This window comes from Mesoplodon densirostris, chromosome 2, assembly GCF_025265405.1.
Source record: "Mesoplodon densirostris isolate mMesDen1 chromosome 2, mMesDen1 primary haplotype, whole genome shotgun sequence".
In the NCBI taxonomy this organism is placed as follows: domain Eukaryota; kingdom Metazoa; phylum Chordata; class Mammalia; order Artiodactyla; family Ziphiidae; genus Mesoplodon; species Mesoplodon densirostris.
The window spans coordinates 160,495,728-160,516,697 of record NC_082662.1 but is presented as its reverse complement, the minus strand read 5'-3'; the positions used below and the strand labels follow the sequence as shown (position 1 = coordinate 160,516,697).

The 20,970-nt window shown below is 35.3% G+C and overlaps 1 protein-coding gene across 4 annotated transcripts in view; it reads left to right on the top strand.

Annotated features, from left to right (window-relative positions):
* The window catches only part of RABGAP1L (RAB GTPase activating protein 1 like), a 694,034-nt gene that overhangs the window by 55,180 nt on the left and 617,884 nt on the right, over positions 1–20,970 (top strand). For all 4 annotated transcript variants that reach the window (XM_060091226.1, XM_060091224.1, XM_060091223.1 and 1 more), the window contains 3 exons: positions 9,964–10,134; positions 11,624–11,816; positions 20,694–20,904. In XM_060091226.1, coding sequence (XP_059947209.1) covers positions 9,997–10,134; positions 11,624–11,816; positions 20,694–20,904 — 542 coding nt within the window. In that variant the 5' untranslated portion in view covers positions 9,964–9,996. The remainder of the gene's footprint in view (positions 1–9,963; positions 10,135–11,623; positions 11,817–20,693; positions 20,905–20,970) is intronic.

Below are 20,970 nucleotides of genomic sequence, written 5' to 3'. Positions count from 1 at the left end.
GCATCGGCAGGCGGACTCTCAACCACTGCACCACCAGGGAAGCCCTATCAGCCTGACTCTTGAATAAATTACATATGTAGTTATGGCAGAAAAACCAAGAGAAAAATCTAGAGTTAAAGTCAATCTTCATTAGAATTTTTGATTTTATTTATTTTCAAAATATTTTTCATTTATATTATTGCCTAGGAGATTTTGCTGAGTAGGCTTTTCTAAACTACAATAGAATGTATGGGTCAAAGTTTTACACAGCTGAGTATACCTAGAGTTGAATATTAGTATTAGAAGGGTAGCCTCTTGAAGTACATTTCAATTCAGTGGAATATAAATGATAATTATAGAAACAACTAGATTTTTTAGGTAATAGTTGAAGAAGTATATTAATCTCTCCTTGGAGATTGATTTGTTAGTTGTAGTGTTAGCTTTTTCTGATTTTTATTTGAAAATAGTATAATAATGCCGAAGAAATTTAAAAATAGTAGGTCACTGAATTAGCTATTACGATGCTATGGAACAATGCTGGAATGTTTGATGGCTTACAGAAACAAACATTTAGTTTTTAACTCATGGTTCTGTGGGTCTGGGAGGGAGACTCTTCCAGCTGTAGATTGGATCCAGGTCTTTTTCTCATGTTGCATTTTGGCGTCATTGGCTTCCTGGTACATGTTCTTCTCATGATAGATGGAAGAAACTCAGGGGACCAAGCCAAAAACTCAAGTACGTTTGAAGTCCTGCTCAAATTTTGTTTATTGATATTCATTTACCAAAGCAGATTACCTGGCTAAGCCCAAACTTATTTGGGCAGGGAAATATTTTGCTTCACTTACTCTAACTGGAGATAGTACCAAGTAAACATGGCAAGAGGCATAAATGTACAATTCTGTAATAGGGAGGAAGCAAAAAATTGTTAACAGTAATCTGATCTACCACAGACACCCACACATCTCACCTTCCTAATATAAATTCTTAAATAAAAATTTGTTCCTGTATTGCAGTCTGTTTTTATGACAGTAATATTATGTAGCAATAATCATAATGTGCCTACCATTTAAAATTCTTCTTTGTCCTATCATGGCTTCCTATTTTGGTTATAAAACATTTTTCTATTGCCTTTTAAACCATGCTTTGACTGTAAGTACTTGTATTATCCTTTTTTTTTCTATAATTATTTCAAGTAAGTGTTTTATCTACTTTTTTTTCTTTCTTTCATCACATTCACTGTACTGTTGATCTGGGAAATTATTGTCAGCTTTTCAGATTCTCTTGTCTTCTTCACCTAGATTTCTGTTTTTGCAAATACTATATGAAACCATATGGCCATCTGCAACCTATTAAAATATATCTTGTACATCTTTTTGCTAGCATATAATTATGTTAGGACTTACTAGACTTCACCTGACAGAAACGCAATTTAAGCATGCTTATTCAAAAAGAATTTATAGGAAAGGAAATGGGTTAATTGGTCTAGTTTGGATTCAGTGCCCACCTTTGGATCTGTTTAGCCAAAGGGTTGAGGTTTCTATAAAAGCCATGTGATCTGAGTAGAGTGAAAGCATATTCTCAGAAAAAAAGGTTTGGAGAGCATTGCTGGACAAATAGAAACAGGTATCCACCAAAGTAAAGTGAACTAATAAGGTCCTTCTGTGCCTTGAATCGGGGCAGGGACACGATTGCATATATACATACATATTGGTGTGGCTCTTGCCTGAGAACTAGAATAGTGGATGGACTGTTTAGTAAAAAGAGGTCGTGGTAGTTTTTTCTAGGACTGACTTGATTCTTCAAAGCACAGAAGAATTATGGTTGGTAAATGATGTTTTAAATTATTCATGTCTGTTTTCTTTTTGTAAATTAAGCATATTTCCTGTTTCCACTTTTGTAATGGGCCTACTATAGTCATTCTAATTTCCATGCCCTGGTTATCCTCCCAGCTTATCCAATTTTGACTCACACTCATATTTTCAGTTTTCTATTTCAATTTGAGTCACTTGAAAATGAATAGGTACAAGCACATAATCTAAAAGCAAGGAGTAGGCTAACCACATTCGGCACAGAAAGAAATTTGACCATGTATACAACGATTTTATAGTTCTGAATGTGTTTGGTTATTTTGGGAAGAAGATAGCTTCCAGTTAGACTTTGCTGAATGTTGTTATACTGTTTCTTGTACATGTGAAAATTGTAGTTTTAGGCCTCCAAGTTAGGTGTTAATTTAGATACCATATTGTTAATTTGACAAAAATGACATGGCATTGAATTAAGAAGTAAAAGCTATTTTAATAGAATTAGTACAATTACTATAGGTGTGAGAGATAAGTGTGTGTTTAAGTGATTTAAGTCAGTTAATTTATTGAGTTCCTTTGGGTTTGGAGCTGGGGAGAAGGAAGATGGATAGAAGAAACATTTATCAGATTTTCTGTAGCACTGCTTAGTTTCCTTATTCTCATATACTGTTAAAATGCTGTAAAAATAAAAATGTTTATGCCTAGACTATAGTTCCCAGTATTGGTGTCTTTTTTTCTTCTTCTGTGCCTGAAGAAACATAAAAATCTTTTGTCAGATTTTACATTATAATTTTTGGGTTATAATAAGACAGACATTGAACAAAATGCTTTTAAAAGCAGCTTTGCTTTTGTGCACTGCTCTGTTTTACATGCTGAGTTGAAATGGATGTATTAGTCTTGAGTTCACAGAACAGTGAGCTCCATATTATTTAAAAGACTCCTGAAAATTTTCCAACTGCTATTTCTTTTGATTTGATGTAATAGCAGATCCCCGTATATAAAGAGAAAGTAACATTTTGCTTAGCATTCTGCTGCATAATCGTAGACTTAGGTTATATTTTGAATTGACTTGTTGGAATGGAATTCTTCTACACATCACATAGAATGAGAATCTTAAGATTAAGTGCCTTTAGAATCCATTCAGTACAACTTCCTACCTGATGCAGGAGTCCAGCCTGCTATGTCCAAAATAATTAAACAGATTATTTATTGAGCCCATACTGTGTTTAGGCACTGTGCTGGGGATGTGTTGGTGAATAAAATAAAAATAGACATGGTCTCTGTTCTTGTGTAGATAGTTTAGCTTGTAGTTGAGTGCTCAGTCTGTTTATTCAGTCTCAGCAAGTTATTTTTTGAATCTAAGTACTTAAATTGGAAAGAATCGACATTCTTAGCAGTATTGAGTTTTCCAATCTGTGAATGTTGAGTATCTCTCCATCTATTTAGATCTTCTTTAATTTCTTTCATTAGTGTTTTGTAGATTTCTACTTACAAATAGATCCTGTAGGTATTTTGTTAGATTTTTACATAAGTATTTAATTTTTTGGTGCTATTGTAAATGCTGTTGCTTTTTAAAAAACTAAAATTTCCCATTGTTTATTGTGTGTATGTGGGGAAGAGATTGGCTTTTGTGTATTGCCCTTGTATCCTGTGACTTTTCTGTACTCACTCATTCTAAGGTTATTTTTTGGTAGATTCTTTGGGATTTTCTGCATAGATAATTATGTAATCTGTGAATAAAGACAGTTTTATTTTTTCCTTTTCAATCTTTATAACTTTTATTTCTTACGATATTGAATCACAGGTGAGAGAGGGGCATCATTGCGTGGTTCCCAGTCTTTAGGGAAAGTGTCCAATCTCTTCAGTCTCTCACAATTAAGTATAATGTTAGCTATAGGTTTTTTTATAGATACTCTTTACCAAGTTGAGGAAGTTCCATCCATTGCTAGTTTACTGAGGGTTTTTATAATGAATGGGTGTTGCATTTTGTCAAATGCATTTTCTGCATCAATTGACATGACCATGATTTCACTTTAGCTTATTGATATTTGATTACATTGATTTTTGAGTCAGTCTTGCATCACTGGGGTATATTTCTTTTTATACATTGTTGGAGATGATTTTGTAATATTTTGTCTATAGTTTTCTTGTAATCTGGTTTTGATATTAGGGTAATGCTGGCCTCATAGAATGAGTTAGGAAGTATTTCCTCTCCTGTTTTCTGGAAGAGATTATGGAGAATTGATACTATTTCTTCCTTAAATGTTTGGTGGAATTAACCAGTGAAGCCATCGGTGTCTGGTACTTTCTTTTTTGGAAGCTTATTAATTATTGTTGGTTAAATTTATTTAAAAGTATAGAGCTATTCAGGTTATCTATTTTTCCTGGTGTGAAGTTTGGTACTTTATGTCTTTCAAGGGACTGGTCCCGTTCATCTAAGTCACCAAATTTGTGGGCATAGAATTGCTTGTAGTATTCCTTTATTATCCTGTTAATGTCCAGGGGATTGGTAGTGATGACCTTCTTTCATTTTTTATATTGGTAATTTGTGTATTCTCTTTTTCTTGTTTAGCCTGGCTAGACTATTTATCAATTTTTTTACCCTTTTAAAGAACTATCTTTTGGTTTTGATTTTTAAATTTTTTTGTATTGTTTTCTTGTTTCAATTTCATTGATTTCTGTTATATTTTTTATTTCTTTTAATCTGCTCTCTTTTTTTTTTTTAGTTTCCTAAGGTTCCTAAGGAAGCATAAGTTTTTTATAATTTTAGGGTTTTTTTTCTTTCCTAGTATATGCATTCAATGCAACATATTTCTAAGTACTGCTTTCACTGCATCCCACAACCTTTGATAAACTGTATTTTCATTTTTGTTTAGTTCAAAGTATTTTAAAATTTCTCTTGAGTCATCTGCTTTGACTCATGATTATTTAGAAGTGTGTTCTTTAATTTCCAAATATTTGGGAATTTCCAAGCTATCTGTTACAGATTTCTAACTTAATTCTATTATGGTTTGACAATATTTATATGGTTTTAATTTTTTAAAATTTGCCAAGGTATGTTCTGTGGCCCAGAATATGGTCTCCCTTGGTGACTGTTCTCTGTGAGAAAGTATATTCTTTTCTTGTTAGATTAGTATTTTGTAAACGTCAATTAGATCAAGATGACTGATAGTGCTATTCAGGTCATCTATATCTTTGTTAATTTTCTGCCTGCTTGATCTGTCAGTCTCAGATAGGGGTGTTGAAGTCTCCAAGTATAATAGTGGATTTGTCTGTTTCTCCTTTCAGTTCTATCAGTTTTTGCCTCACGTACTTTAATTCTCTGTTCTTAGGTGCATACTCATTTCAGTTTCTTGTGTTTTCTTGGATAATTGACCTTCTTATTATTATATAATACCCCTCTTTATCTCTGATAATCTTTCTAGTTCTGAAGTCTGCTTTGTCTAAAATCAATATAGTTATTCCAGCTTTCTCTTTTTTTTGTATGTTAGAAATTTCTTTATTATTACTTATTATTAAGTACCAACTAAATATGCAAAAAATTTGAAGCCACCCTTCCACAACCCACTCTCCCCTCTCACACCCAAATTCCACACTTAGCTTCCAGCAATTTGTCAAAATTATCATTTAAGTGTTTCTTCCAGTTTATGGCTCCAGCAGCTTCTGCTGCAGGTAAACAGATCTCAGTTGCTGTCTCTCTTTTGCTTGCCCCCTGATTTGGAATGGCAGTTGGTCCTGTGACCTCAGTTCTCTGATGGATCCAAGAAAAGCTATTGATTTTCAGTTTGTCCAACCTTTTCTTGTTACAGGGAAGGGAGTGATGACTTCCAGGCTCTTTAGCTGATACCAGAAGTTGAATTATTTGTCTTTTTATTACTGACTTGTAAGAGTTCCTCATATAATCTGGATACTAGACCCTTATCAGATATATGACTTGCAAATATTTTCTCATCCTGTGGATATTATTTTTACTTTCTTCATGGTATCACTTTCAGCACATTTTAAATTTTGACGTATTCCAGTTTAACTGTTTTTTTCTTTTGCCACTTGTGCTTTTGATGTCATGTCAGAAACCATTCTTAACCCAAGGACATGAAGATTTACTCCTATGTTTTCTTCTAGCAGTTTTATAGTTTTAGTTCTTATATTTAGGTCTATGATCCATTTTGAATTAAGTTTTGTGTATGGTGTGAGGTTGGGGTCCAACTTCATTCTTCTGCATGTGGATATCTAATTGTCCCAACACCATTTATTGAAAAGACTATTCTTTCCATATTTAAATCTTATTACTTGCCTGTGGAAATATTTTAAAGTATTGACTTTGCATTCTCAGATTTTTTGTTTGTGTGCAAATTTGATAAGCATGTCATCTCTATATTGAGGTTCAAAGCAATCTTCAGTCCAATAAAGTAGCATTAGGTAAACTTCTAAAAGTATCCATAAGGCCCTTCAAGGCAGAGTTTTTATGGTTGTAATGAGAGCTGTCTTAATTTTGAGTAGAATGAGAAGTGGTGAGCTGTGTTCTGGAGAGGTCACAAAATTACATATGGTAAACTAATAGTTTTCTTGTTAGCATGGCAGAATATCTGACATTCTCTTGGGCTAAAGAAAACCTCTATTATAAATGGACATCTTATTTGAATTGAGCAACCATTAGTATTCATTCACATGCTAATTCAGAATTAACTATTAGTGTAAATATCACTTATCTAAGAAGAATGCTTTGGAGGAAGAGACAGATAAGTTTTGAAGGAGGAGAGGTGTGGGGAAAGTTCAGTACGCATAGTGATGTTCTATTGATACCAACCCTGGATCTCAAGAATAGATGAGGAGACTTTAAGAGACAGTATAATGTAGTGCTTTAGAGCATGTACTCTGAAGTCAGACTACCTAGTTCGAATACTGGCTCCACGTTTGGTAGTTGTGAGAACTTTAGCCTGATTGGGGCTTTTAACATTTATTTCAACACATTTATTAAATATCTACTATGTACTAGACACTAAAGTAGGAATGGAATATTCCCTGGTGAACAAAACAGAGTTGGGATTGCGGGGGGAGTATATTTAGATAGCCTTAACATCAGGGGTGGCCTCAGGCTTCTCTGCCTTTCCTGTCTATATTTCATCTCATACTAACTATAGTTGACCTTTGAACAACATGGGTTTGAACTGTCTGGGTCTGCTTATACACAGATTTTTTTCAATAAATACTACAATACTACACAATCTGTGGTTGGTTGAAGCCACAGATGAGGAATCAAGGATATAGAGGGCCAGCTATGGTACTTGAGCATCTGTGGATTTTGGTGTCTGTGGTAGTTCCTAGAACCAATTCTCCATGGATACTGAGGGACAACTGTATTCTTACCCCCATACTCACTATTATGAAGCTATTGTGGCCTCCTTTCTGTTCCTCAGTAAGCCTTTTCTTACATCATGGCTTTTGTATTTGCTATTTCTTCTACTTGAAGTTCTTTCTCCCTAGTTCTTTCCATGGTTTGCTTATTCTTATTAAATCCAAATGTCAACTGAATCCATATTGCTCCCTGCCCCTTCTCATCATCTTTTCCAGTACTTATTCCAGTATGTGATCCTATTTAATTTTCTTCTGTATTATTTATCACATCCATAAGCATGTTAATTCTAAGAAGACTGGGCCTACGTTCATCTCACTAATCGTTTAGTCTCCAGTTCCCATTACAGTTTCTGTCACATAGTAGGGACTCATTAAATATTTGTTGAGTGGACGAAACAAAGCTGATACTTGTAGGAGTCAGCCATATGAAGGTAGGAGATAAGAGCTAAGACCCTAAAGTGGGAAAAACTTTCTATGACTGAAGAGCCATAATGATAAAGTGACAGAGGCAAGGGTGTGTCAGGCCTTTAAGTCCTGGCAAGGAGTTTGGATTTTATTTGAATTTTAATGAAAAGATTTTAGTCTGGAGTTTTAATGTAATCCAACTTACTTTCCAAAAGATTTCTTTGGCTGTTCTCTGAAGAGTAGATTAGGGAGAAGACTGGAGGTAGGAGATGGGTTAGGAGACTTTTATAGTAGATGAGATCATAGCTTGGATTAGGTTGGTAAAATGGATGTGGAGAAAGATGGGGATAGATATGGGATTTGTTTTGGAAGTGGGGCTGACATGACTTGGTAATAAGAGGAATGAAGAAGTAGAGATGCATCAAGGATGATAACCAGATTTTTTGTTTGAGCAACTTGGTGGAAGGTGGTGTTCTTTACTGAAATGGGAAATCTGAATAAGGAACAGCTTTGGATGGGACATTAGGAAATCCATGTGGGTCACATTTTAAGATACTGATAAGAATTCCACATGGAAATATCAAATAAAGAGTTGGATTCCAAATCAGGAGTTTAGAGGAGACATTTGGGTTAGGATAGAAATTTGGGAGACTTTCAGCATATAGATGCTATTTAAATCCATGGCAATGAGAGATCTTACTTAGAGTGTGTGGCAAGGAATCAGAAAAAAAAGCTCGGGACTTGAACTCGGGGAATTTCCAACATTTAGAGGTCAAGTAGAGGAGTGGCAACTGAAAAAGATTTGGAGAAGGATTGGCCACAGAAAGAACACCTGGCATGTGTGATGTCTTGGCAATCAAGGATTCATGGGGCAGCCTGAAGGGTAAAAACATGGCTTCTAACACGTACTGCATTTTCAGAAACATATAATATGCAAAATGAGAAAAACCTTTAGAGGACAGATGAATGTGCTTGAAGGGTTTTAAAAAGGAAGGATGTTTATATGCCTAACAAATAAATGAAGCCTAGCTAATTACACCGGCCTTGGAGTTTGCAGTAATTATTCTTTGTTTTGATATTATTAGAAACTTTGATTTTTGATAACGTTAGGAGGTAATTTTTTAAAGTGTAACTTGAAGGGGGAAGTTATTATTAATTTTTTTTTTTCTGAGAGTAATGGTGTTAGTGTCACCTAATGGCAAAATGAGATATTGCAGCCATATTTATATGAGGCAGTGAACAAAATAACCTAATTAGAAAGAGAAAAGGAACATTTCTGGGGGAATTTTTGGCATGGAGCAGACTGACCATGGTTACAAGGTCCTTCGTTCTTTAGCACTGGTCTACTTGTCCTACCTCTCTGTCACATTACCCCTTTGGTCACTGAGCAGATTGGTTAATATACAGTTCTTTTTTATCTTCCAGGTTTCAGCTCAAATATTTCCCTTTCAGAGAGTCCTTTCCTACCACCTTACTTAAAGTTGTCCGTGTATTCCATACAGCTACTCTTTGTTACATTAGGCTGTTGTATTTTCTTCATAGCCTGATAATGATTTGGGATTACCTTACTTGCTTGTTTCCTCACTAGACATAAGCTCCACGAGAGGAGGCAACTTGTTTGCCTTATTCGCTCATGTAACCGCAGTTGTGAGTATACTGACTGTTATATAGTGTACATGTTCAGTTAAAATTAGTTGTGTGAATATTTGAATTTCTGGAAGTGATAGAGAATGTTGAGTTTCTATGGTGTAAAGTAGAGATCTATCCAGAAAACAGAATCACACTGTATTTGATTACTGCTGCATGAATGCAATGTGAAAGCTTTGCTCCCCTCACCTCCCCTACTTTTTTTGCCTCCTGTAGATAAGTGGTTACATGTCTGGAAAAGAAAAGATACATGGCTTAGGGTGTTGAATTTTGTGTTAATCAGTAAACTTAAGTGACACAGAAAAAATATTTTAAGGTACAATACTTAGTCTTGAGGAGATAAGTTTTTGCAGACATTTAGGTTTAGTTATAAAGTAATTTCAGTGAATGTATCTTTGTTTGTGTATGAATTTGTAGATACTTCTAGCTTATTTATTTATTATTTAGTTTTCTATTTATTAAAAAGAACAAAAAGTATTTCTAGGAGAAATATGTATTGAGCCAAATAGTAGTAAATCCTTTTAGTTGAGATATGGTCAGGTTTGTGTTGTTTTTCAGGGAATAATATGATTCTTTTAGCGTGGAAACTCAGGGTACATTTCCATTATGTGGCCCAGCCCAAGAAGATAGCCTCCCTAGTTTTGAGATAATTATCTAGCCAGCGGAATTCTTCCTTGCATGAACCAATTTTAAAGGCCAGAGATTGATCAGGTACTTAATAGTTCATGTTTTTTATTCACTAATTTTTGTTCTTACTCCTTGTGATTTTGACCAGGTGGATGTGGGAAGAGAGGTTTGCAGCACTGAAATGGAGGTCAGAGCTTCATTACAGAAGATTAGTGGGTCATCGGATTCTGTGACTACACTGAACAGTGAAGAATTTGTTTTGGTTCCTCAGCATGCAGATGATACTTCTACAAAAGATGATGAAAAACCTGAACTGAAGGTATTTTTCCCTTTTCTACAAATGATATTATTTTAAATTATTATTATTATTTTTAACTAGGTGAAACTTATCTCAGGAGATCTATAAAATCCAAAGGTTTTTCTTGAATACTGACCTCGAGACTAGAATCAGTGTTTGATTTATCCAGATGCTAATTATTTGGTTTGTGTATTTTTAAAGTTTTTGCTTTCGGTTTTTTATCTTTTACTTTAGAATTCAGAAAGATGGAATAGGAGGGAAAAAAGAAGAGAAAGGATAATTGGCAAGTTAGACTTAATGGTTAAATCTTACATAAATTTAATTTATCTGGATATTTTTGTCTCTCTTACTGCTGCTGGGTTTTAAAAATTAATTATATATGTATGTAGTTATGTATTATTTTCACTTGAGAGAATTTTCTTTATGATTTTTATGTTTTAAATCAGCTGGTAACATTCAAGTATGTGATTTAACACTTGTCCGAATACTTTTGAAGTATATGTTTTATAATTTTAGCAGTTGAGTTTTTATTTGGATGTGGTCCTTTTTCTTTTTCATTTTTATGTTGCCTTTCCTAACTTGAAAAAAAAAAAAAAAGAACCAAACAAACCCAGGTATACATGTATGGGAATTGTATAACTACCCTCTAGAAATAGGAAGAGAGAAATTAGCCAAAAATGCTGTATATTATTTATGAGTTTTATTTAATATTAATTATATCAAAGGTATGTTAGTATGTTAATCTAATAAAATCAATCTAAGGAAATTTTATAAAAATTAGATTATTAAGTACTCATTTTACATTATGTTGAGGATATATATTTTTACAATTTTATTAATCAATGGATTTCTTTAAATTTATTCAAATATCTGTATTTAAATAAACAGTTATTTAAATTCATTTAACTCTGTATTTTCATATTAATGTGTTTAAGGCATTTATTTACTTAGGCTTTGTGTCTCACTTGCTTTTAAGAAGAAGATGAGTCAACTTACGTGTAAGGTAATTAGCAATACTCCTTGACAGCTCAAGCAAAATTTGTAAAGGAGTCAGAAATATATTTATTCAATGATAGCAAAAAATATGATCTTTTTAATGATATCATTGCTACATATTATCTATTTAAATGTATCCATTTTCCTCTTTAAAACACATAAATTTAGGATTACCCAGTTTTTAGAATACGTTTCTAAAAGAGAAAAAGAAAAAAATAAGAAAAGAAAATATCTGTAAATGAGATATTACATCAGATATAGTTGGAAACTGCCTGGTATGTTTCTGAAGAATCCTTTTCTGATACTAATAATCCTCTAATTTAGTTGAGTTTATAACTCAGGATTTTGTATATATCTAATGAAATTAGGTACAGCTGTATAAATTCATGGTATTCAGTAACTATAGTTAAATTTAAATATTTAGATTGTTTAAATTTCTTCTAGAAATGAAATATTTTCATTAAGTTCCAGAACCATGTTATGATTGAAACAAATTGTCTTGCTTTGTCTGTAGATAGTTTCTAATGGTGATGAACAACTGGAAAAAGCCATGGAAGAGATTTTGAGAGATTCTGAGAAAGGGCACAGCAGCCTTCTTGTTGATTGTCTGAGTTCCAGTGAGACTTCAGACCATTCATTTGGAGATGTTTCGGCCAGCCAAATAAATAAGCCATCTCTTCAATTAATTTTGGATCCGTCACATACAGGTACTGTATTGAACTCTTAGAAACTATAATAGAAATGGGATAAAGTGATAATGAAAATTTTAAGATGAATATTAGAAAATTTTATTAGCTTCATTTTCTAAGATCAAGACCAGCAGCTTTTCAGTTCCCACTTTGGTTCTTATGTTTCTGTTTGTATCTCTACCTGTAAAATCAGTCTCAGTGTTCTTTGAGAACTGGCTGTATGTCTGGGTATTCATTTTACCCCTAGTACTTGGCATATAGTAGGCCGTCAAAAAATACTTATTGAACAAATGAATAAATTCTTGGGTATCAAAGAACAGTGTAATGGACACATTCTTTCATATAATGTGACTTCTTACTCAGTTTGACTACAGTTATTTCAAATTACAATTTGTGAAAATTCTAAGTAAAATAACATATCAACTCCATCAGTGTAATAATACTGTAAAAGTATTTATTACAGTGTAATAAATAATATGTACATGCATGAATGAGTAGGATTTATAGTAGGAATACCAGCTTGTAAGTCAAAATGATTTTGGATGAAGGAAAAGCCAAACCAAACCCAACCCAACTCCTACTTCAGCTGGTTTAAACACTGGAGGTGTGGTTTGATCTGGGCTCTGGTAGTATTTCTTTGTAAACTACTCAGCTTTGATCTTCTCCATGCCATCTTTCTCCTTAACTGGCTTCCTTTGTGGTCACAAAATAGGTAGCTGCAGAAATTGATAAGTAAGGCTAGGTGATTTGTTCATGTCTGGTGACCGAGAGAAAGGCTCTGATCTTTTACCCATTGAACAAAAGTTGTGAGTTTTACTCTGATTGGACCAACTGAATCATTTTCTAGTAGTCAGGGGAATGATATGAACCAATAGGTGTAGGCCTTGGTTATATTCAGACTCCTCAGTGAGTCATTCTGACAGAGGAGATGAGATCATTCTGATTGATTTAAGGCACTCATGATCCATTTCTGAATGTTCATGTAGGGTAAGTGTAGATATAGGCCAAAGTGCTACACCGTGGAAACACGGTGGCCCTACCTTACACTGTACCCCAAATTTATTCCTAGTGAATCAAATATTTAAATGGGAAAAATGAACCTTTAAGAAGAAAACAATGAGAATATTTTTGTGATTGTCAGTGTAGGAAAAACCAAATCATAAAGGAAAAGCTACTTGCATTTTAATACATAAAAGCTTAAATCTGAATGAGAAAAGTACCATAATAAATATGGCTAAATGAGGCTCAGAGAAGATATTTGCCATGTGTTGGGGGTCCCCAAAAGTGCCCCTAGTTTAATGATTCATTATAAAGACTCGTAGGTTTCAGTGTATATTCATATTCATGGCTAGATTTAAGTTCACGGGGACTTTATATGTGTGTGTTTGTGTGTGTGTGTACACAAGATTGGAAATAAGCCTTACAAAATATTAATTTTTGTAGTTTTTGATTGAGGGAACATGAGAGATTATATTTTTCATTGTGCTTTTCTTTATCTTTTGAATTTCTTAAATCCCTAGCCTTCCCCCCAAACCCAAAGCATACTGATATCAACATTCCTATAGTTATTTTTTTGGTTAATAGATTAATCAAAAGGAAGAAATACCTTTATCTTCTCATGTATTGATAGCTCTGATGGGTTACTGGAATCAGTTGTCCTTTGCAATGGCCTAGATAATATTCTTATTTCTGAGCATATTTGATAGGGACCATGTATAATGTACTTTTGTGTTTTCAACACCCATTATATTAAATACATTAAAAAAATGTATCTTTCCCTGAAGATCTCAGTGGATAAGAATTTCCACTTTGCTTTACAAGTAAGTTTTTAAAAAGCATTCTTTTCTTGTTATATATTGTTTCTTTTCATTTTCAATGAAAAGACATATGTTTTGTGTTCTCCCCAAAATTAATATATTGAAATCCTAGCCCCCAAGGTGATGGTATTAGGACGTCGGGCCTTTGGGAGGTGATTAGGTCATGAGGGCAAAGCCCTCATAATTAGGATTATGTCCTTCTAAAACAGACTCCAGAGAGCTAGCTTGTGCCTTCTGCCGTGTGAGGACACAGTGAAAAGATGCTGTCTAGAAAGTGAGCTCTCATGAGGCACCAAATCTTCCAGAGCCTCAGTCTTGGACTTCCTAGCATCCAGAGCTGTGAGAAATAAATGTCTGTTGTTTATAAGCCACCCATGTGGTATTTTGTTATATAGCAGCCTGAAAGAACTATGAGAAGACATTTCAGCTGGCTCTTCGTAGTTGCAGTTTTTGTTAACAGAATTGTCGTGGTCGATTAAAATGACACATAACTTCAAAGGTAAGGGACTGTCTGGAAAGTATCTAGATTTAAATGGGCTAAAGTGAATATTAAAGATATATAATTTGCCAGTGATAAAATTAGATAGATAAGGGCTTTTGTTTAAACATCATGATAACTTGTTGGTTTTTGTCATTTGGTGATCGTATATCCTGGCTACTTGGATTCACCTCTACAGGGAATCTACTAATTTACTGTAATGTACTAAAATACTGTGTGGATACGTAGATGAATCTTCTCTCTCATGCTCTTTGTTATTCTTTGCATCTTTCTGCTAAGGAAGGGATGATGGAATTCAAAAGTATGACTTGAATAGGACTGAATTTATATTTAGGAGGATATGAATTTCTTACATCGATGTGTGATTTTACGAGATCTAAAAGTGTTGCCTTGCTAAAAATATTTTGCTATTTGCCTGCTTAACTTAAGATTTCCACTAGTCATGAGTTTTGTCTACATGAAAGCTGCAGTTATGATACATTTAGTTGTGGATGAGATAGGATCTAAGTGGTACCCAGAGATGATGTGTGTTTGCCATTAATTGGTTGCTAAAAGGACCACTAGCTCTAAAAAATTTCATTTATTTACTGATTAATTCATTTGGCATATATTGAGTGTCTAGTCTTTTAGACACTTGTTATAAGTGCTGGGAATAAAAATAGGATAGAACAGTTCCTTCCCTTGAAGAGCTGGTACTCTATAATTAAGGGCAGAATAAACTTCATTTTGATTTTAATTCATTCTATTTTAGACCTTTCATAGAGGCTAAGACATGATATCTGTAGTTCAGACCTAGATTTGAATCCAGGCTCTGCCAAGTTATTCAACTTCTCTAATGATCAGTTATCTCATCTGTAAAATAGAGATAAAATAGAACCCGTTTCATAGGGATTTAGAAGTTTAAATGATACCATCCATATAAAGTATTTTGTAAAATGCCTGGCACAAAGTAAGTACCAAATAAAATGTTTTTCATCATCAATAGTTTTGGAAATCTTGAACCTCAGAGTAAAATCACATACAGTTTTAGGTCAAAGCCCAGTAATTATAACATATCACTTTAAATGGGCATGGGGGGACTTCCCTGGTAGTCCAGTGGTTAAGACTCCATGCTTCCACTGCAGGGGGCACGGTTTGATCCCTGGTCAGGGAACCAAGATCCGGCATAGCGTGTGGCTTGGCCAAAAAAAAAACAAAAAAAAAAACAAAAACAAAGGGCATGGGGCAGGGTGTAGGCCCTTTACCTCCATTGACATACCTAACCCTTCTCTATCATTTCTGATGAGAAATCTGCAGTCATTTGAATCACTTATTGTTCCCTTATTTGTAACATGCTGTTTGTCTACTTTCAATATTTTTTTCAATATTTTTGTTTTCCAGCAGTTTGATTATATGGGTGTGGTTTTCTTTGAATTTATCTTTCTTGGTGTTCACTGAGATTCTTGAATCTGTAAATTTATATCTTTTATGAAATTTAGGAAGTTTTCAGACATTTTTTAGAAAATTTTTTTGTGCATAGTCTTTTTCTTTTCCCATGACTCAGACAACAAAACTATTAGATATTTTCATATTGTCCTGCAATTTCTAAGGCTCTTTTCATTGTTTTCCAATCTTTTTCTTTTCTCCCTTCTTTAGTTTAGAAAATTTCTGTTGATCTGTATTCCAGTTTACTGGCTCACTGTTCTGTTATCTCCTTTCTTTTGAGCCCATCCAGTGAATTTTTAATTTTAGATATTCTATTTTTCTGGTCTTAAATTCACCTTTTTACATTTTCTATTCCTCTGCCACGGATTTTAATATTTTCACTCATTCCAGGTTTGTTCACCTTTATGTCATAGAGCATGGTTATAATACCAATTGTAAAGTCTTTGATAATTCCCGCAACTGCATCATTTTGGGACTGGTATCTGTTGATTGCTTTTCCCTTGACAATTGGTCACCTTTTTCTATTTTTGTTTTTTGTTTTTGTTTTTTTTGTTAGTTGAGTAACTGAATTGTTTTCCAGACTTTCTGAAACTTACGTTTTGAGATTCTGTTTCCAGATACAATCCTCTGAAGAATGTTGATTTTGTTTTATTTTAGCAGGCAGTCCACTTGGTTACATCCAGACTGCAAGTTCTCTCTTGCTTTCTGGTTCCAAAGTCAGTCAATTCCAAAACCTTTGCTATGCTTCTTTGGTCTGTTCCACACATGTATAGCATGGTGGTGAAACCAAGACTTGTGTTAGTACATACACAAAATTAGGGGATTACCTTCTCCAACTCTCCTCCTCAGGATTTCCCCCATACTCTCTGGCTTCTTGGGGCCCATTTTCCTTCTTCTCTTGCGTAGAAAGACAGGTTTCTCACTTCAGGACAGAGTGGTGAGAGAAAAGAAAGAAAATAGCAGAGGTTTCCTTTTCCTTTTTGAACCACAAGAGCCAAGCCCCTTTGTTTGCGTGTTCTAACCACTGAGAGGTTCCTTTTCTTCGAGTTGCATATGCTACAGCACTCCATCCTTTCCTCCCAGCCCTACTTCCCACATAGTGGTGCAGCTCCAACACTGGGGCTGGCCTTGTGATAGAACTGGGAGAGAAAAAAGAGAGAGAGAAAAAAAAAAGTTATAATTCCCCAAACGTTCTCTGGTTTACAGGGACTCTTTTTTTCTGTCCTTTGGCCAGAAAAATTGGATTTCTCTCACAGTTTTGTTGCTCACTGCACAGTTCTGCAACTTGGGCTGCCCTTAGGTCAAATGTGGGATATAAAGGATGAAAAAATGTAAAAGGGAATTCAGTACTATACTGGTAGTTCTTCAAGTTTTGACCTCTCTTCAATCTGTCTGCTGTTACTTGCATTAAAAAAAAAAAACAATCCGGGCTTCCCTGATGGCGCAGTGGTTGAACGTCCGCCTGCCGATGCAGGGGACACGGGTTCGTGCCCCGGTCCGGGAAGATCCCACACGCCGCGGAGTGGCTTGGCCCGTGAGTCATGGCCGCTGAGCCTGCGCGTCCGGAGCCTGTGTTCCACAACGGGAGAGGCCCCAACAGTGAGAGGCCCGCATACCGCCAAAAAAAAAAAAAAAAACAATCCTGGGCTTACCTGGTGGCGCAGTGGTTAAGAATCCGCCTGCCAATGCAGGGGACACGGGTTTGAGCCCTGGTCCTGGAAGATCCCACATGCCACGGAGCGACTAAGCCCGGGCACCACAACTACTGAGCCTGCACTCTAGAGCCCGTGAGCCACAACTACTGAGCCTGTGAGCCACAACTACTGAAGCCCACACGCCTAGAACCTGTGCTCCGCAGCAAGAGAAGCCACCTCCATGAAAAGCCAGTGCACCACAATGAAGAGTAGCCCCTGCTCGCTGCAGCTAGAGAAAACCTGCGCACAGCAACAAAGACCCAATGCAGCCAAAAATAAATAAAATAAATTAAAAAAATAAAAACAACAACAACAAAAACAATCCTAAGGTAGTTACTTTTTATATTCTGCCAAGTGTTTTCAGTTAATACATAGAAGCTATAGCAGACTTGTTACTTCAATTTGACTGGTTCACTTTGAGGATCTTCAGTTCTGCTAGTTTTTGCTTCAAGTATTTTGAAGCTCTGGTATTAGGGACATAGCCACTTTTTAAATTATGTTTTCCTTATAAATTGACCCTTTTATTTTTTATTTATTTATTTTTTTGAAGTGCATTTACTCTTTTTTTTTTTTTTGACAGTTTTGCATTATTTATTTATTTATTTATGGCTGTGTTGGGTCTTCGTTTCTGTGCGAGGGCTTTCTCTAGTTGTGGCAAGTGGGGGCCACTCTTCATCGCGGTGCGCGGGCCTCTAACTGTCGTGGCCTGTCTTGTTGCGGAGCACAGGCTCCAGACACGCAGGCTCAGTAGCCGTGGCTCACGGGCCCAGTTGCTCTGTGGCATGTGGGATCTTCCCGGACCAGGGCTCAAACCCATGTCCCCTGCATTGGCAGGCGGACTCTCAACCACTGCGCCACCAGGGAAGCCCAAATTGACCCTTTTATAATTGTGAGATGTCTCTTTTTCTCCTGTTACTATTTGTTGTTTTGAAGTCTGATTTTTCTGATATTAATATAGCCATTCTGGTTTTCTTATAATTAGTGTTTGTGTGGTATATCTATTTATTTCCTCCCTCCATCCCTTCCTCCCTCCCTCCCTCCCTTTCTTTCATCTTTCTTTTTTTGGCATTTTATTTTATTTAGTTATTTATTTTTATAAACAAATAAATCAATATTTTGGCTGTGTTGGGTCTTCGTTGCTGCACGGAGGCTTTCTCTAGTTGCAGTGAGCGGGGGCTACTCTTCGTTGTGGTGCCCTGGCTTCTCATGGCGGTGGCTTCTCCTGTTGCGGAGCACAGCCTCTAGGCCCACGGGGTTCAGTAGTTGTGGCATGCAGGCTCAGTAGTTATGGCTTGTGGACTCCAGAGCGCAGGCTCAGTAGTTGTGGTGCACGGGCTTAGTTGCTCCACGGCATGTGAGATGTTCCCAGACCAGGGCTTGAGCCCATGTCCCCTGCATTGGCAGGCAGATTCTTAACTACTGTGGCACCAGGGAAGTCCCTCTTTCTTTCATCTTTATGGAAGATTTTGGTGGCTGCAGTGTGGAGAATAAATTGGAGGAAAGAAAGACTGGAGGTTACTGCTGTAGTAATTTGGGTAATGACTATGGGGCCAAAGAAAAGTGGGATGGATTCAAGAGTTATTCAAGGCATGAATAGTTGAGTGGACATCTAATGAATTCAATTTTGGACATACTGATTAATAAGATTTCCAAATGGGGATGACCAGCAGTCTGCTGTATTTTAAAGAAATTAAACGGCAAGGAAAAAGTCGTTCCCTCATATTTATAACTTTTGGTGCTCTTCAGTTTCCCTCTAGTATCATTTTTCTTTATCCCAGGGATCTTCTTTAATATTCTTGTTTTCTTATGCAAATTAGAATTAGTTTTTATGTCCACCCAGGGAATATTTCATTTCAGATCTTGCATGTTTTAGCTCTAGAATTTCTTTTGGTTCTTTTTTCTGTCTACCATGTTTCTCCTTCTTTTGTTAGGTGTTTTTCTTTAATTCTCTATCATATTTATAATAGTTACTTTAATGGTCTTGTCTACAATTTTGTCATCTGTCTTTTTTGGATCCATATATGTATTGTTTTTGTATTTGGGGTATACAGAGTTTCATGAATCTGTGAGCTACACAGATTTTGTAAAACATTTATTTCTTCAGAAAGCTTTTTCCCCACCTTTTCCTCTTTTGTAGGATTCCAATTACACATACGTTAGACCATTTGAACTGCTTGATCTACCGTGTTCATCAGTCACCAAAGCATAGTTTTACCATACGATCTTGCAAATAATTGTTTTTACATAAGTACTTGCTAAATTAACAAAAATACATATATGTATATATGTATATTCTAAACATGTTTGTATTTGGCCTTAAAATGTATTTGTAGTTTTTTATATGTCCCTTTTGAAATATATACATTGAACTGATTCAAAAGGGGGAAAAACATGTTTCATTGATTGACGAACATGGTAGATGAAGTACTTCATTTGAATAGCTTTAGTTTTTCAATAGAAGAAAAGTGGTGAAGGGTACATGATTTAGTATAATATTTGGGAGCTGGAGTGGGGAGGTTGGGAATGGCTTTTGTGAATTATTTATTAATATCCTGTAAGTGTAATCCTGGTAATGAGAATTAGAGCATGTCACAAGGATCTAGTTTGGGTGATCTAGTTTGGGTGATCTAGTTTGGGTGAGACTTAATTTTGTACAGCGTGGATGTGGGTAGCAGGAAGAGTTGGAGAGTAGCTGAATGTGGGTTTTTAGGTGGGGATGGGGAGAGTGGCAGAGGGGAAGCTTTATGCTACCTGATATATGCAGATAAATACTCTCTAACCACAGTTGGGACTTTGCTACATGCATGCTGTGCTTAGAATTAAAGTGGATTTTTTTTTTTTTTAAGGAATTGGGGGAAGCAATCATAGGATAATTCATCAAAATAATTATTTTGAGGAAAAAATTTTCATTGAAATACTTACATATTTTATAGAAGCCAGCAAGCTAGGAAGGAGAAAAATAAGGAGTTGACTTTGTTGGTATTAGTATGAGATGGAACATTTTAACATTGTTGACTTTTGCTGAGGAATTTAGGCTGATTAATAAATTTGGTGCTATGCAGGATCTTTACCAGAGACACTTTTAACTGATTTTAGTTTTGTTTACTTCTCATTAGTTTTAGGATAATTCACACTGTCTTTAGTGTAGTCTTTTCTCCTTATTGTTTTATATCATTTGAACTCCATATTTTTGATTTTTTAAAATACAAAGCTTAGAAACTTTTTTTCTTTTCCTCTAAAGAAGTCATAGCTAAGTAAGGTAATACTTTGAGAGATCTGAAGTACAAAATCGCCAGTTCCAGAACTCTAAGTTAAGATGTAGGATAAACATTAAAAGAAATGAAAACACAGAGAGACCTAAATTTTATTTGCAATTTTTCATTTGTTTTTGGGCAATAGGTGAAATTATACTGTGAAGTTTTATATTAACTTTTGAGTGTTTCTTATTTTTTTTCTTCAGAAATTTCTACACCCAGACCATCTTCTCCAAGTGGAATACCTGAAGAAGATAGTGTTTTATTTAACAAACTGACCTATTTAGGATGTATGAAGGTTTCTTCCCCACGTAATGAAGTGGAGGCTTTACGGGCAATGGCAACTATGAAATCTTCCAGTCAGCACCCCTTTCCTGTTACTCTGTATGTGCCAAATGTTCCGGAAGGTTCTGTGAGGTAAGCTCTAATCCTTTATTACCCGCTTAGACATGTGTGAAGTTTTTTGGGTAGTGGTGATGATAT